Here is a 15,714-nt window from a genome sequence, read left to right on the forward strand (position 1 = left end):
AACCTTCATTTCTTTAACAACTTGAGAATATTTAAATTCAACATTCCACTGTTTGAGCAGATGTCAGTCTTATGTGACACTTGCCCTTCCTTCTTCCTAGACCTCCTCCCATTTTCTTTTTTTCTGTTTTAGGGAATAGACTAAGAACGACGTGATTCCATTTTCCTTCCTCCAGCTGTTAATCCTCCTGAGTGCAATGAGCAGACTTCTACGGTCTCCTGCACTGGTTGGGCTGGTGCTGGTGATGCTTTCAGCGGGACATTGCAAAGAGAGAGCTGAATCTAGTGCAGGGCTGATGGAAAGGCAAAACCTCTTAAACCTGATCATGGAGATAATTCAGGAACTGAAAAAGTACCACCTGGAGGACGATGAGGAGAACGGAGTTCAGTACAAACAAGACTACCTTTTGGACCGCAGGGAAGTACCCGATTATGGAGCATACTCAGAAGAACAGAGAGTTGGTAAGTTTACTGTGTTGTGATTGATGCTTTGTTTCTTTCCATGTTCACAAAAAGGAGAATTCTGCTCTCACTTTGCTAGAAATCTTCTTGGATGTCTGTACGAATTGCCTCAGTCCTTATGCTAGGAAATTCTTCAGTAGGAGACGGCTTGGATGGTAAAAGCCTGAAAAGGAAAGCTCTCCACTGGCTGGAACCAGCCATAGCCGACATCTCAGTTGCCGAAGGCTCTTTGCCAGCACTGGATGGCGCCGAAGAGCAAAAACAATAGGTTGAAATGCGAGCAGCAGCAAGTGAAGGAGATTGTTTTATGGGTCTAGCCCTGTGCTGCAACGGTCCTAGTCCTTTTCTTACTCTAGCCCAGCTTCCCCAACCTGGTGCCCTCCAAATGTGTCAGCCTACAGTTCTCAGCATCCTCCAACTATAGTTGCTGTGGGATGTTGGGAGCCATAGGCCACCACCTTTGGGGGCACCAGGGTAGGGAAGGCTGCCCGAGCCAACTTGCACCTGAAATCCTTCACCTGAAATGTCCTTTCACAGAAGTTTCCTTTGAAAACTTTCTACAACTGTAGCACCCTGGTTACTCCCACTTTTCATCTTCAGGGCACTTTTACAATGCTGTGCAGCTGTTTTGCTACATTTCCTCTTGCATCTCTCAGCCTGCATTTAGTGAACCGTGTCTTGATAGTTTACTCTGGAGAACTAAATGGGGACTATCCTGCTTCTAAGAGGAGAGAGCAGCATCCCATTCAAAACACTTCATTCCCAAAATACGACAAGTTAATCCATGACCTCCTTTTGATTTTTCAGTGCATTTCTAATGATATTACACAGACAGTCTTCAGTTGTAGGCCGACTAAATCACAACAGGGAGCATTTGTGCCTGGCAGATCTACCATTTCTGCACATGCAGACTCTGAACCTGCTTTTCATGGTTTCTGCACAGAATTTAATACCCATGTTTGACTACTGTAGCTCACTCAGAGATCTTCTTCAAATGTCGCAACATTTTTTCAATTACTATGAAGTGTCATTCAGTACCACTTATTTTGATGGAGGTGTTAAGACAGGTGTTCAAGCATACTTACAAAGAGGAGTATGCACAGGGTTTTCAATTGCAAACTTTACTCTGTTCTTCCCCACTGCCCACTACATATAATGTCTGGATTGAAAACACTTTGCTGTGTCCACTTTAGAACAGGTGGGTACTTTATCTCTTGGTTCTTCTCTCTGGCTTATTTACTGTGGTTGTTCAAAGCTTTACTTAAAAATAGCAAACTGAAACCCCAATGTTTACTCTGAAATCTACTCAGAAAGGGGAGGTGGTTTTATGGCTGATGTAAGAGTAAGCTCATCAGTGTTGTGCAAAACAGGTTTCTGCTCTAAACTGGAACAGCATCTCCCTTCCTCTCATACAGAAGCCTAAATGTATGTCACATATGCAACCAGGTTCTTTCTGTAATGTTCATCTGTAAGCAGTGCAGCACTTCCTCCCTACCTGTTCCACTGATATCAATCGAACTTAAAATGTCACCTGTCACCCCCTGGGTAGCACAAGACTTGCTTCTTAGTTGACATACACAGCACTGATGGCAGGAAATGTCATGCTGGAACCAATGTCATGCTTGCAGCCTACCCAGCCCAGCACCAAGTTTCCCACAGTGGGCAGCCAGATGTCTCTGGGAAGCCCAGAAGTAGGACATCAGCATAATAATATCCTCTTGCTCGTGATCCTAGCAACTGGTGTTGAGACTTATAGTGTTATTGATAGTGGAGGTGATGCAGAGTCAGCGTGACTAGACGTCACTGATAGCCTCGTTCTCTGTGCCTGGGAGACGTGCCCATGAGCCTGAAAATCCACCTGAACAAAATCCATTGACCACACCCCTTGAAAATGGGGCATCATAAATACTTCACTAGCTCGGGCAGTGGACTCAGCAAGGGCGAAGAAACTGAAGCCCAATCCAGACAAGACTGGGATGCTATTGGTGTTACTGACCAGATGAAGGCCATGCAGTCTGTTCAGGACAGAAATGAACTCCCCATTGGAGGAGCAGGGATATGGCTTGGGGGTGCTGCTTGGGCATTCTGTATCACTTGAGGCCCAGGTGGCTTCAGCAGCGTGGAGTTCTGGCTGGTGGCCCAGCTATGCCTCTGTCTGGACAGATTTAGCCAGGTTTCAGTAATCTAGGCTATGGTGATCTCTAAATGAGACTACTGCAATGCACTGCACTCCACATGGGGCTGCCCCAAAGAATGTCCAGAAGCTGCCACTTGTGCGAACTGTGCCATCCAGGTTAGCTAGAAGAACCAGAAGGTCCATGTATAGAACAGTAATTCTGGCCTGTTTGCATTGACTGCCTATATGTATCTGAGCCCAGTTCAAGGTTGATGGTTTAGCTTAATAGACCCTTACATGAATGGGGACCAGAATACCTGAAGGAATGCCACCCCCAACCACAACTGACATGGACAACACGACTGAGAGCTGGGGCAGCCTCCGATTGCCACCTGTGAGGGTAGTTCAGTCGGTAGCAATGAGAAGAGTCTTCACGGTGGTGGCCCCTCGGTTGTGGATTAAGCTTCCCATTGAGAGCTGCCTGGGGCCAATTCCAATATCATGTTGGTGTCAGGTTGAGACTGTCCTCGGTGACAGAGTATTCAATCAGTTTTAATATCATACTGGGACATGTCAACTGCTTAGAAAGCTCTCTTATGATTTAATTAGTCAAAGCTAGCATAGCTTTTATAAAGTTGTTTTCAGTTTGGTTCTTCAGATTTTGTATTGTAATGTTATGATGTTTTAACTGTTATTCTACGTATATCATTTTAGTGTTGTGCTTTATATTGCATTTCTATTGTATTTTATATGTGGTTGTAAACCACCCAGGGAGCTACAGCTGTTGGGTGTTATAGAAATAAAATTAATAATAGTAACAAGAACAACACCTGCCAAGAGGAGGATAACCTCCTTCTCTTGGCAAGGGATTTTAGAGCCTGGGAATGGCCACCAAAAAGGCCCTTTCTTACATCCTCACCAAACATACCTCTGCTGGGGGCAAGAGAAGGATTCCCCAAAGACCTTGAACTAAGGTTGATGTGGCCTTTCAGGTAGTTTGGTTCCAAGTCATACAGACTTTTAATGGTCATAACCAGTACTTTTAACTGTGCCTGGAAACCAACCAGCAGCCAAGGAAGTTGTTAGGACAAGGGCCCCATATGCTTCCTATAACCAGCCTGGACTGACAGTCTGACTGCAACATTCAGAACCACTTGAAGTTGCCAAACACTTTTCAAAGACAGCTTCACATCGAGCCTGTTATGGTAGTCCAAACAGGATGTAAGTAAGGCATGCATTCCTTTGCCAGATCAGATGTCAGCTGTGGAAATATACTACTGGTTAACCCTGAAACCTGGGCAGCCAGATTCAGGGATTAATCCACAAGCAAACATAACTGCAAATCTGAGTCCTAATCCCTATTTCCTGATCCGCTTTTCAACTAATAAGACGCACCTCTGTCTTGTCTGGATTAAGCTTCACCTGGTTTGCTGTCATTGGGTCCACTGTCAACATCAGAACTGCATTTGAGCTAGAACAGTTTCCTTGGATCTTGATGGACAAAATTGATATAATTGAGTGTCATCAGCATACTGCTGGCTCTGATAACCAGAAACCAAAATAGCATAGGAAGCAAAAGAGAGCCCCAGGGGAGGGACGCCACTAGCCAGGGCATCAAGCAGGGGACCCCCAACCCTTCTGAAAATAAACTTCATAAAACTCACCTCCAGCTCCCATCCCATCTCGGAAGAAACCATGGTGGATAGTCTTGGCAGTAGCCAGGAGATCCATCAGAACCAATTCATCTGCAAGATCTAGATTTGTCCACCAAGGGAAGACAAGGAGGACCAGTGTGCAGGAATATCATTCATCGCTGGTCAGTTATAACAGTGTGGGTGCTTCTCTTTAGGAGCCTCTAGGTGGTGGAACTTGCAGAGAGAGCCCAGGCAGCCACAGGCCACAGACTCCCCAGCTATGTGCCAAGATAAAAAAACAAGCCACCGAGTTGGGATATATCAGTCAAATAACACTGCAGTGCAAGCAGGTTAATGCATCTTTACAGTAAATAAAAATGAAAATACACACAACAAATAGCAGGCATGAATTGAGCTTCAGTGGTTTAAGAATATCACAAACACAGCTTCTTGTATGTGCACATGTGGCAAAAACAGCGGGCTGCCCCTTAGCTGTCTCTGTCAGATAAAGTGAAAGTGTAACAGAGCAGTGGTATCACTCCCTTGAAGGCCACTGTCATAAACGTACAAAGGAAAATGGTATCAGAGAAAATCCCTGCTTGCCCTACTTGCTACAGTGGGACTCCACTGAGAGCTCAAATGCCAGCGGAAACTAGCAGGCAGATAGGCCTGAGAGGCAGGAATCTGTTTTTTCCATACGTGAATGTGAGAAGCTGTGATTGCGCTATTGCTGCTTTGAAGAAGACCATGTTGTGGTTGACACATGATTGGCATGAATGAATGTTTTATGCTTGTTTATATTTATTAATTTCCTTGTTTGTCATTTTGGGGGCTCTTAATTTGTTACATGTATGTATAAAATGCATCTATTTGTATATCTGATATTATTGTTGTTGTTGTTGTTGTTATTCATTTCTATACTGCCCATAGCCGAAGCTCTCTTGAATAGTTTACAATGAAGTTTAAAAACAAAATTTAATAAACATTAACAATAATTAAAATTAATTTAAAATAGCATAACATTATTAAAGGCCTCCACAAAGAGGACTGTCTTAACCTGGGACCAAAAAGATAGCAAATTTGGCACCAGGCGGGCTGCAGCAGGCAGGTTGTTCTAAAGATGAGGGGCCATCACAGAAAAGGCCCTCCCTCTAGTGGCCACCCTCTGAACCTCTCAGGGTTGGCACTGGAGGAAGGCCACAGTAGCTGAGCATAGTGTCCAGGTAGGTTGGGGTTGGAAGAGGTGCTCCAACAGGTATCACTGTCCCATATTCCAACATAATTGTTCATTTTTTGTAGAACTCCATTTAAGAGATAAGCAAATCTGCTTAATCAATGAATTGAATTCAGTATATAACTACTATGCCGACCATCTTATTTGTCTCTTGAGAAACCTATATGCGGGTCAAGAAGCAACAGTGAGAACTGGACATGGAACCACTGATTGGTTCAAACTTGAGAAAGGAGTTCGGCAAGGCTGTATACTGTCGCCCTGCCTATTTAACTTATATGCAGAGCACATCATGAGAAAGGTGGGGCTAGATGAATCACCAGGTGGAATTAAGATTTCTGGGAGAAATATCAACCACCTCGGATATGCAGATGAAACCACTCTAATGGCAGAAAGTGAAGAGAAACTGAAGAGCGCGAAAGTTGGCTTGAAACTCAACATTAAGAAAACTAAGATCATGGCATCCGGTCCTCTCACTTCCTGGCAAATAGATGGGGAAGAAATGGAGGTAGGGACAGATTTTATTTTCCTGGGCTCCAAGATCACCGCAGATGGGGACTGCAGCCAAGAAATTAAAAGACACTTGCTCCTGGGGAGGAAAGCTATGGCAAATCTAGACAGCATACTAAAAAGCAGAGACATCACCCTGCCAACAAAAGTGTGTATAGTCAAGGCTATGGTTTTCCCAGTTGCAATGCATGGTTGTGAAAGCTGGACCATAAGGAAGGCTGAGTGCCAAAGGATTGAGGCCTTTGAATTGTGGTGCTGGAGGAGACTCCTGCGAGTCCCTTGGACTGCAAGGCGATCAACCAGTCAGTCCTAGAGGAGATCAACCCTGACTGCTCTTTAGAAGGCCAGATCCTGAAGATGAAACTCAAATACTTTGGCCACCTAATGAGAAGGAAGGACTCCCTGGAGAAGACCTAATGCTGGGCACAATAGATGACAAAAGAAGAAGGGGACGGCAGAGGATGAGGTGGCTGGATGGAGTTACTGAAGCAGTTGGTGTGAGCTTAAGTGGACTCCGGGGGAGGGTAGAGGACAGGAAGGCCTAGAGGAATGTTGTCCATGGGGTCACGATGGGTCGGACATGACTTCGCGACTAAAAACAACAAGTACTTAATTAGAACACAACAGCTGAGGTACACAAGTAAGCCTATTTTAATCAAAATAGAAGTCCTATAAAATGCCAACTTCTGAAAGACTTCTTCTGTAGTTTTGCTACCATTGAAAGGAACTACTGGCTACAACTCCCTATCAATCTTCCAATGTGTCTGCCTGCCCCTGGGGGACTTTTAAGAGAAACAATCAAGCATTTAATGCAGTATATGACATAATTAGGCCAAATATGATCAGCTCAACTGAACCTGACTACGTAAAATAAAAGGTGAATTTCTATAAATGTCTGAACTCAGAAGTGAATCAGATCTGGTTGGATGTGTTTTCACTTTAAATGTGATAAAGAGTTTCCAAGGGAATTCTAAGGCCACTGAGACATTCATTTATGGTAAAAATAAAAAAAAATATAGTGTTCATGTACAATCACAATTAAGACATCATTGTAAGTAACTAAAAGCAATGAAATATGACACTAAATCAAGGAGATAGCCGCAAACAACTAAAGAGGATTTCAACAAAGGAGTTACTTTCCCTGTTATTGAATACAAGATTTGGGAAAGCAAACCCCTGGAGTCAAGAACGAAGTAGTTTACTACAGGGTTTTTCTTCCTCACTGCATGTTTTGTTCAATGCAGTGGCTACATTTCCTGTAAGGAAATTTTATCCAGTCAATTCTTAAACAACACTGATCAAAATTTGCCTGTTCTGGATAAGGCGAGGAAATGGGATCACAGAAACACTGGCAGCCTGGAGACTGACTAAAGTCCTGACTGTCCTTGTTTGTCATCGCGGTCTACTCTTCCCTTTAAGTAAGATATATAAACAGAATAGGAAACTTTTTAACATGATGGTGGAACAACAGGTAGCCTCTTCAAGCAAAGTGGATTTATACCATTTCTTTGCACTTTCATTAATCACCACACACATCAGCAGTAGCATCTCTGTTTTTGTCATTTGAAAATGACATTTCTGTCATCTGAAAGTCTACAGTGTCTAGCCAATGTTATTCAATTTTACAAAAGATAAATGGCCTATGACTTTCAAGAATGTTCTCTTTATTTTTCTGTTGCTTAGGCCTAAGGTAACCAGCCTTATCTCCATTATGTGACACTTATAAGACATCATGATGATTTTGCCTGCAGAGCAGCACTTGGAGACCATGGCATTTCAACCAAAGTAATTACTAGGTAGATCTGCAGAGAAGTTGCTAGAATAAGAGTGCTCTAGTAATTAGTGTGATTAGTACTGGGGAAACCCACATTCAGATCCTCTGGGCCAATCAGTGTATCTCAACCTGATGGACTGCACAGGGCCGTCGTGAGTGGGGTAATATATACTACTTTGAGTGCCTTGGAAAAGGGTAAGGCATCAAAGTAACAAGAGTGTTCAGTTTTCCAAGTTATTCAAATATGTGTGCATTGTGCTCATTACTGTTTGCTTTTATGTTCATCCCTGTTAATATGTCAAAACAGATACCAATGTCTGGCTATGCAACGCTAGTGAAATGCTAGTTTCTACTTTGTTAACCCATCTCTGTTCATGGGCTGTATCAGATAAGGCAGAGTTTAGGTGCTTCCTTATGCAAGAATTACTTTTCTCTGTAAGCAGAATCTGATCCTTTGCAGTTGAGTCATAAAAATTCTTACTAAGAAATCAATTCACTTTAATGCAATGGCATGTCAAGTCCACACCATCCTTTAACCAAAATGGTACCAATCTGATTTGGAGTTAATCCTATAAACATTGCTTAGGGGTAATAATAATGTTCTAGAACAAGATTGGGACTACAGTTTGGTTGTAAGATCCATGGAAATGCTGTTGTTCTCGTCAGTCAGCTTTAGTATTTTATGTTAAATTGAAATGTCAGGAAACTGAAGTATGGAACATAAATGATGACTCTTGTACAATGAATGTCCTTCATTCCTTTTAACAGAAATAGTTCCTAGAGATCTGAGAATGAAAGACAAGTTTTTAAACCATTTAACAGGTAAGCATACCTTTAACACATTTGTATTTTTCTTTCAGTCATTGTTCTCTTTCTTAGGATACTAATTCAGCTCATTCGTTGCTTCTTTTCTTCCCCAGGTCATCTTTATTTTGGTCCAAAATGCACTAAACACTTTCATAGACTTTATCACCATACAAGAGACTGCACCATTCCTGCATGTAAGTGTTACCAGTCAAGACTAGAACCACATGGCAGCCACTGAGTATCACTGCAGTTGAAAGATTTGCCATCCTATGCACTTAACATTCAGTTCAGTAAAAAAGCTTGCAGAAGTACAGAAATCAAACAGACTATTGCTAGATGTAATGAGACTTGAATGTCATCATACTTCTGGCTCATAAAATAACTTTCATCCCACATTTGTTAATCCTAGAGTTGCATTCTGTGGGAAGATATTTTAAATTGCTATTTCTGCAATTCTTCTGCAAGATCTAATGGCTCTAATTTCATAAACTTTCCCTTAAAATGTACTTTCTGCAGGCAGCCAACTTCTACTCTAGTTATATGTCAGCTCCTTTGTCTGATGTTTGCACTGTAGTAACTTGGAACTTAATAGTTCATTAGATAATACTTGTTAATTTAAAATAATCTCTTTTGCTTTGGAACATTTGAATAAAAAGAAAACACTGTTGAGAAATGTCTTTTCCAACACTACAATTGGCAGGAATCACAGCTAATACCTAATTCAGACCTAGTAAGATTATGTATTTCTCCTCATTCTTCAGAATAAAGCCATACTCCAAATTCCTAACAATGTTGACAACTGTCACTATTATGTTGGATTTTCTTTACTCTGAGCACACCATTCTGAAAAGGAAGCCTACATTAATAGGGTGCAACAATTCTGTAATAAATAAGACATGATAAAAACATTTCTCGCAAAGTGAGAATGTTAACTCTTCTGTTGTAAGCCATCCCGAGATGTCAGTGGTGGATGGGTTAGAAAAGCTTTAAACAAATAAATAAACAGTAAGGGTGGGGGTTAGTTCCATCTCATGCTAAATTATCCTTGTTAGATTTATGCTTTGGTTTAGATAACAAGTTGAAAACTGTTATCAACTGTAAATGGCAAATGTAAACACATAGAAAAGACCACCAGGAAAAGAAATAGACTCTCTTGAAATGTTACACACATGCACAAATATTCTGGACACAAGTGTCTAGCCAAGCCCAAATAATTGCTTAAGAAATATTTTTTTCCAGAATGTCAGTGGATGCAAAATGGCACATTGCAGATTCTGCAGATTTCTGCAAGACAATAAATTTTTGACCTGTCAAATGTTTTTGTCTTACCCCATAGCACAGGTGGTGCTGATAATTAGTATCTTGCAATGTCAGATTCCTCTAGGTTGACATGAGAGCAAACTGAGTACTTAATAAAGTATAATTGAGCTAGTGCATTCTAGTGGTTTAAGAGTGTTGGACTGGGACTTGGGAAAGCTGGATTACAGCCCCCCCCCCCCCCCAATAAAGATTACTGGGTCACATTGGGCCAGACACTGGTTTTTGGCTTTATCTACCTCACAGGATTATTACCAGGATAAAATGAATAGAAAGGAAATCACGCATGCTATGTTGGGTTTCTTGATGGAAAGGTGGGATATAACACATTTTCTCTGCCCCCAGTAGCCTTAGTCTGATATGGCGGCCAGTTTAGTGACAGTTTACATAACACTTATTACCTGAATGAATTTTGCAGGTATGACTCTTTTAGCAGTAACACAGAGCAGGAAAACTGATATAAGAATTATAGAATTACAGAATAGTAGAGTTGGAAGTTGTCAGAAGGCCATCAGGTCCAACACCCTGCTATTGCAAGACACTAAGTTACACCATCTCATTTGGATGACTGTCCACATGCTTTCTGAATGTGTCCTGCAAGGAAGACCCCCCCCCCCACTTCCCCAGGTAATAGGTTCCTTTGACATACTGCTCTGACAGTCAGGAAGTTTTTCTTGGTGTCTAGTCTAAATCTGATTTATTTTAACTTAATCCATGTCCTGTGCTCTTCAATAAACGAGAAGAGTTCTTGTCCTTCTCTTTGTGACAGCTTTTGAGGTACTTGCAGAGTGCTATCATATCACCTCTCAGTCTTCTCTTCCTGAGGCTGAACATGCCCAGTTCTCTCAATCTTTGCTCACAGGGCTTTGCCTCCAGTCCCTGAATCATCCTTGTTGTTCCCCTCTGTACCCTTTCTAGCTTTTTTGTATTTTTTTCAACTTAGGTGCCTAGAACAGGACACAATACTCCAGGTGAGGTTTGACTAGTGCCGAGTATAGTGGAACTAGGCCTTCACATGTTTTGGAAGTAATCTTTCTGTTAATGCAGCCCAATAAGACAGTTAACAATCCAATTCTCTTTTCTTCTAGTTTTCAGTATGAGATTATTTCTCCTTTTTTGTTAGTTCATCAGTAAACTGACTACTAAATATTGAATAGGATTGCTAGGCTGCCTATTTATGCACTGCAACTTTCATAGGCATGGCAAGTTAACAAGCAATAGTTGACACTTTTTATGTACACAAAAGTTTTCTTAAGAATTGTCAGTAAATGAGTGCTGCATCAACTGTGTGTATTTACTCAGCAATAAGTCCAGATTCAAGGATGCTTTCTACAAAGCCAGTCTGCAGATTTACACATGCCGTCCTAAGACCCTTGGTATTGGACAGGATATAAATGTTTAAAGAAATAATAAATAAAATAAATAACTGAATAAGTCATTTCTGTAAAAAAAATCTAACCATCACATTTTCAGTTGGCATACATGTTCAAGTCTATAATTTTAAAATAAATAATTTCAAAATGAATTTTAATGGTTTGCAATCCTTTGTATATACTGCATTTTTGAAAAGTAAAAATCCCACCAATTTATGCTGCATTCTTCATTAACTTTTATTTATTACCTTTTCACCACAGACTATAAAAGATGTGCCAGGCTTCTTACTCGGTTGGCAGTAAGTCCAATGTGCACCGAAGGATAAGGTAAGCTTTCTGAAAGAACAAATTACACAATGCCTGTATACACATAGCAACATCTCCATTGTAGATATGATAAATTCATGAATGTTGGTACAATAGCTCTTTGGCTAAGGTATTTCCCTTTCAGAGAAAGTGACGCAACAACTTTCATTTGGCAAAATGCTGGTCATAAATAAAAGGATGTCCCCTACTGGAAAGCTACATAAAGACTCTCAGACATCAACTGGGAATTATTCATAGCTGTATGCAGTTAGCAGATAGTGCATTTGCTTTTTAACAATAAAGCACACCAGGCACAGCTGATTTTTTCAGGAGTTGAGTCAGCCTTCATCGCTCAGTATTGACACTGGATGTCTATTTGCAACTGTAGATGTATTATGTATATTTTAATAAAGCCTAATGTATACACATGAAAATAATGTTAATGGAGTTATAAAATACTCATAGCATGAACAAGCATTGTACAAATTCAGTAGTTTCACCTTCTGAACTTCGGATTTGTATTTTGATAGCCACAGTAAGCGGTATTGGGAATCATAGACTCCAAGCAAAAAAAAGATGACTCACGTTCTTTCCTCTTGGAACCAAAAAGATGTAGTACCCTTCCCTTCAGCTTTTGTGGGAAAACCTAAAGTAGCCACTCAATATTATAAAGCAAACAATAAAGAATTTACATTAAGGGTACGGTTCAACATTATACCTTCTCTTTCCAATGTTCAGGCTGCCATTGGTAATGAAGTCAAAACAGCATCACCCACTCTTATTAGGCACCTTGAGGTCAGCTTGGTGATTTGTAGAACAAATAATTGGGCAGGGGACTAAGTGGGAACCCCTGGAAAAGTTTAATGAGGCCAGAGTATGCGCAGTGCCCACAGATCTGTTAAAAGTGGGGGAGGAAATGAAAAAGTGAGAAGTGGGGCCGGAACCCTCATCAGGGAGCTCTCTGCATCGCAACAGTTTGTTACAGGTCCTATTTCTTTATGTGTTGTGTTTGTTTCATACTTTCTTAGATAAAACACTTTAAAAAATAACCTCCAGGTTACCTCCTGCATAGCAATAATCCCAAGTAGGGAAAACTAAATTTTAATTAGTATAAATGTAGCCTAGTCCTTAGGCCACCCAAGGTTTAGATTCAATCATTGTCAAAAGTTTGCCTCACTGCCCTAAACCCTGGCCCTGAAGCAAGGAAGGAACTAATCTGGACCTGTGTACATTAGATCCATTTTTGAAAATTAAAGTGAAATATTTTGCCATCCCAAGACAGCAAGAAACTAAGCTTTTTGTGTTTTCATTTTGTTTTGTTTCAGAGTATTCTACTATCAACTGAAAATATATAAAGAATCAAGCAAAGTGCCTTGGAAACCAACAGGGAGATTGAACCTAACATCTTTGTAACATATTCCATTGTGAACAAGAGATTTATTTTTGCAAGTTGATGGACTACTTCCCATAAATCTTTAAACATGTGTTTTGTATACTTCCATCACTGTTTACAGATGCACATTGTTTATGGTAAAAACCCCCTACCAAAACAACTTAAATGTTTCATACTTTAAAGCCTCCCAACATCAGACGTGTTCCATTGCCAAAAAATCCAAAGAGTTACCCAACATTTCAAGTACAAACATGTTTCATTCAGAGACGTCATGGGACAACGTCAAGGAAACTTTCCTGTGGGGAAGGTATCACTTGATATCTTTCTTGCTTATGCAATTCTAAGTGTTTAGTTACAGTTTTCTCATGAATCAGTTATGTTGTACTCATTGAGTGCAAACTGCATGCCATGTGCAAGAGATGAACATGCTTAAGTAAAACTTGGATTCTGTATCCACTCTAAAATGCCATCTGTTTTCTGTACAGTAGAGGTATAAACATTCCAGCTAAATGTGCAATATGTAAATACTGTAAATAACATAAGTAATAAAATGTTTGGTATATAAGTTATTATGAATATTTTTCACACTTCCTAGCTGTAGTTTTGAAGATATGAAATTATATACTAGCAGTTCAATGCAAAACAAAGCTAATGAAAAAGTCTTTTTTTAAAGTGATGTGACACCTTACACAAGGGGAGACAGCACACATGAAAACTACTTGGGGGTCTGTTTCAACAGCGTCCTTGGAATTAGTTTTCAGAATAACAACCCACTCCCTTTTCCACAAATCAGTCACAATGGTAACTATAGGTCTGCTTCACCCATTTGCACAAAATGGATACCACCACCTTCAAGCTAGATGAAAGAGATTTCAGTATTATGCTTAAAGCAAGAGTGTTTTGAATCTTGAGCACAAATGCTTCTGTTGCTTCTTCAAAATGGTAAGCCTAGATGGACCATCAGACTACAGATGAAGAATGCAAACTATTGCAAACCTCCTCCATTTCATTCATTAGCTGAGTATAGAAGCTGTTCTTTTGAGGCTAGTAAGAGGGATCTAAGAAACCTAAGGAAGGACCTAAGATTAAATCAGATACATAAAGAACCATCTGTTTCAACATTCAATTCTTGACAGTCCTCAAGCACTAACATACGCTATTGGGGTTCAGTGGTACACTCCTTGGAACCGAGAAGTAATAATGGCTAAAAGCTTTTGCTAAACTATGCTCCATGAGTTTGCCTAATCCTTTTTAAAAAGTTATCTAAATGAGTGGACATAACCATATTTCATGGTAATAAACTTCTTAAAGAATTATGCTGTCTTTGAAGTCACATTTTCTTTTAGGTTTCCTAAATCTAGTGTCAATCACTTTCAGTAGGTGGCCCCAAAGGTCTAGGAATTATAGGAGAAGAAAGAAAAAAACTCAAGTGTACTAATCTTGTGACCTTGAGGATGTCCAGCTAAGAGTCCCAGTGGGAGGATCTTCTGTGGTGGGCTTCTCTACTGTCCCCTTGTGTCCTTGGGAACTTGGAAAAGGGAGGTTTCTGTCTTTTGGACCTAGATAAGATAGAGTCAAGTATGATTCATACTGATTCATATAGGGTGGTCAGCTCCAGACCAACCATAAATCCCGAGAGATCCTTGGATCTCTCCAATTTCGTATAATTGTCCATATATTGTGTTTTGCACCCTGTCCTTTTAATCAGTTCCTTTTATTCCATGACTGCTAAGTCTACTCAGCAGCTTCAGGTGAAGAACTGTCAAGACCTTTCTGGAAATATTAACTCCTTCCTGTATGTCTGATGACAGTTAAGAATTTAAGAGGTTGGTAGACATAATTTCCTCACTGTTCATAAAGTAGCCTTTTATGATTCAAAATTTTGGCTTGCTCCTCTATGGAAGTGGGTATTTTGGCATGCTTCCACTATGGGACCAGGTAATGTCCACGTGACTAGTAATTTCAAATTCTGCTAACAATTTTGCTTACAATTTCCAGGGGTAGTCTCATCCTCAACTCCACCCCAAAAAATTGAATAGAATACCTCCCAATGCAGGCACAGCTGAGATGTTTTCCCTTTATATTTCTAAAACTATCAACCTATAAACATGCACAGATTGACAGCAATCACTGATCAATTAAGATTCTGCTCCGCCAACACCTTGTACCTGGTAGAAGGAACACATGTCAAATTCAGTTCCTAGAAGATGTATCATGAGCTGAAGCTTTTCTGAATGAAACATAATGGAGAGATCAATAGTAGTTATCTGTATTTGCCACAGAGACAGCTCATGTGCGGTTAAACATCTCAAGGAAGTTGACTTGGATCAGTCAGTACTATAAGAATTCATTTCAAAGAGTAGCTGTAACACAAATGCTGACAGTCAAATTGCATTAAGGTTAACAGTGATAAACACTAAGGAAAAATCATTTCACAAAAATTATTGGTTAAAACATGCTATTCAATTCAACTGTGTACATTTAATTCATGAAGGTAACAAGCTTGGCTCATGTATCTTTTTCTTATGAGTATACTGTAGCACATGTATTAGTAGTATATTGTTACCATGAGACACTATTAAAGAAAGCAATAATGACCAACCACAGCATTCATTCTAATATCCATAACACAAAAGATTTGAAATGAAAAAAAAAATATTTTCTAAAGTTTGACAGCAATCACAGAAAAAATTTCTGTGTATACTTCGATCAGGAATTTAGATGGTTATCTTCTTTCATGAACAGACTACTTATGAGATGTGGACACAAACTACCCACAACATGAATGAAAA

The 15,714-nt window shown here is 40.1% G+C and overlaps 1 protein-coding gene across 1 annotated transcript; it reads left to right on the forward strand.

The window, feature by feature from the left end:
• Window positions 1–196: 196 nt before the first annotated feature.
• On the forward strand, window positions 197–11,555 carry ALKAL2 (ALK and LTK ligand 2). The gene is made up of 4 exons (XM_044419159.1): window positions 197–461; window positions 8,495–8,548; window positions 8,647–8,727; window positions 11,485–11,555. Exons 1-4 carry the CDS (start codon window positions 197–199, stop codon window positions 11,547–11,549), a joined length of 465 nt encoding a protein of 154 aa, XP_044275094.1. The 3' UTR covers window positions 11,550–11,555.
• Window positions 11,556–15,714: the final 4,159 nt, after the last annotated feature.

This window comes from Varanus komodoensis, unplaced genomic scaffold, assembly GCF_004798865.1.
Source record: "Varanus komodoensis strain SLA01 unplaced genomic scaffold, ASM479886v1 scaffold10, whole genome shotgun sequence".
Lineage (NCBI taxonomy): Eukaryota > Metazoa > Chordata > Lepidosauria > Squamata > Varanidae > Varanus > Varanus komodoensis.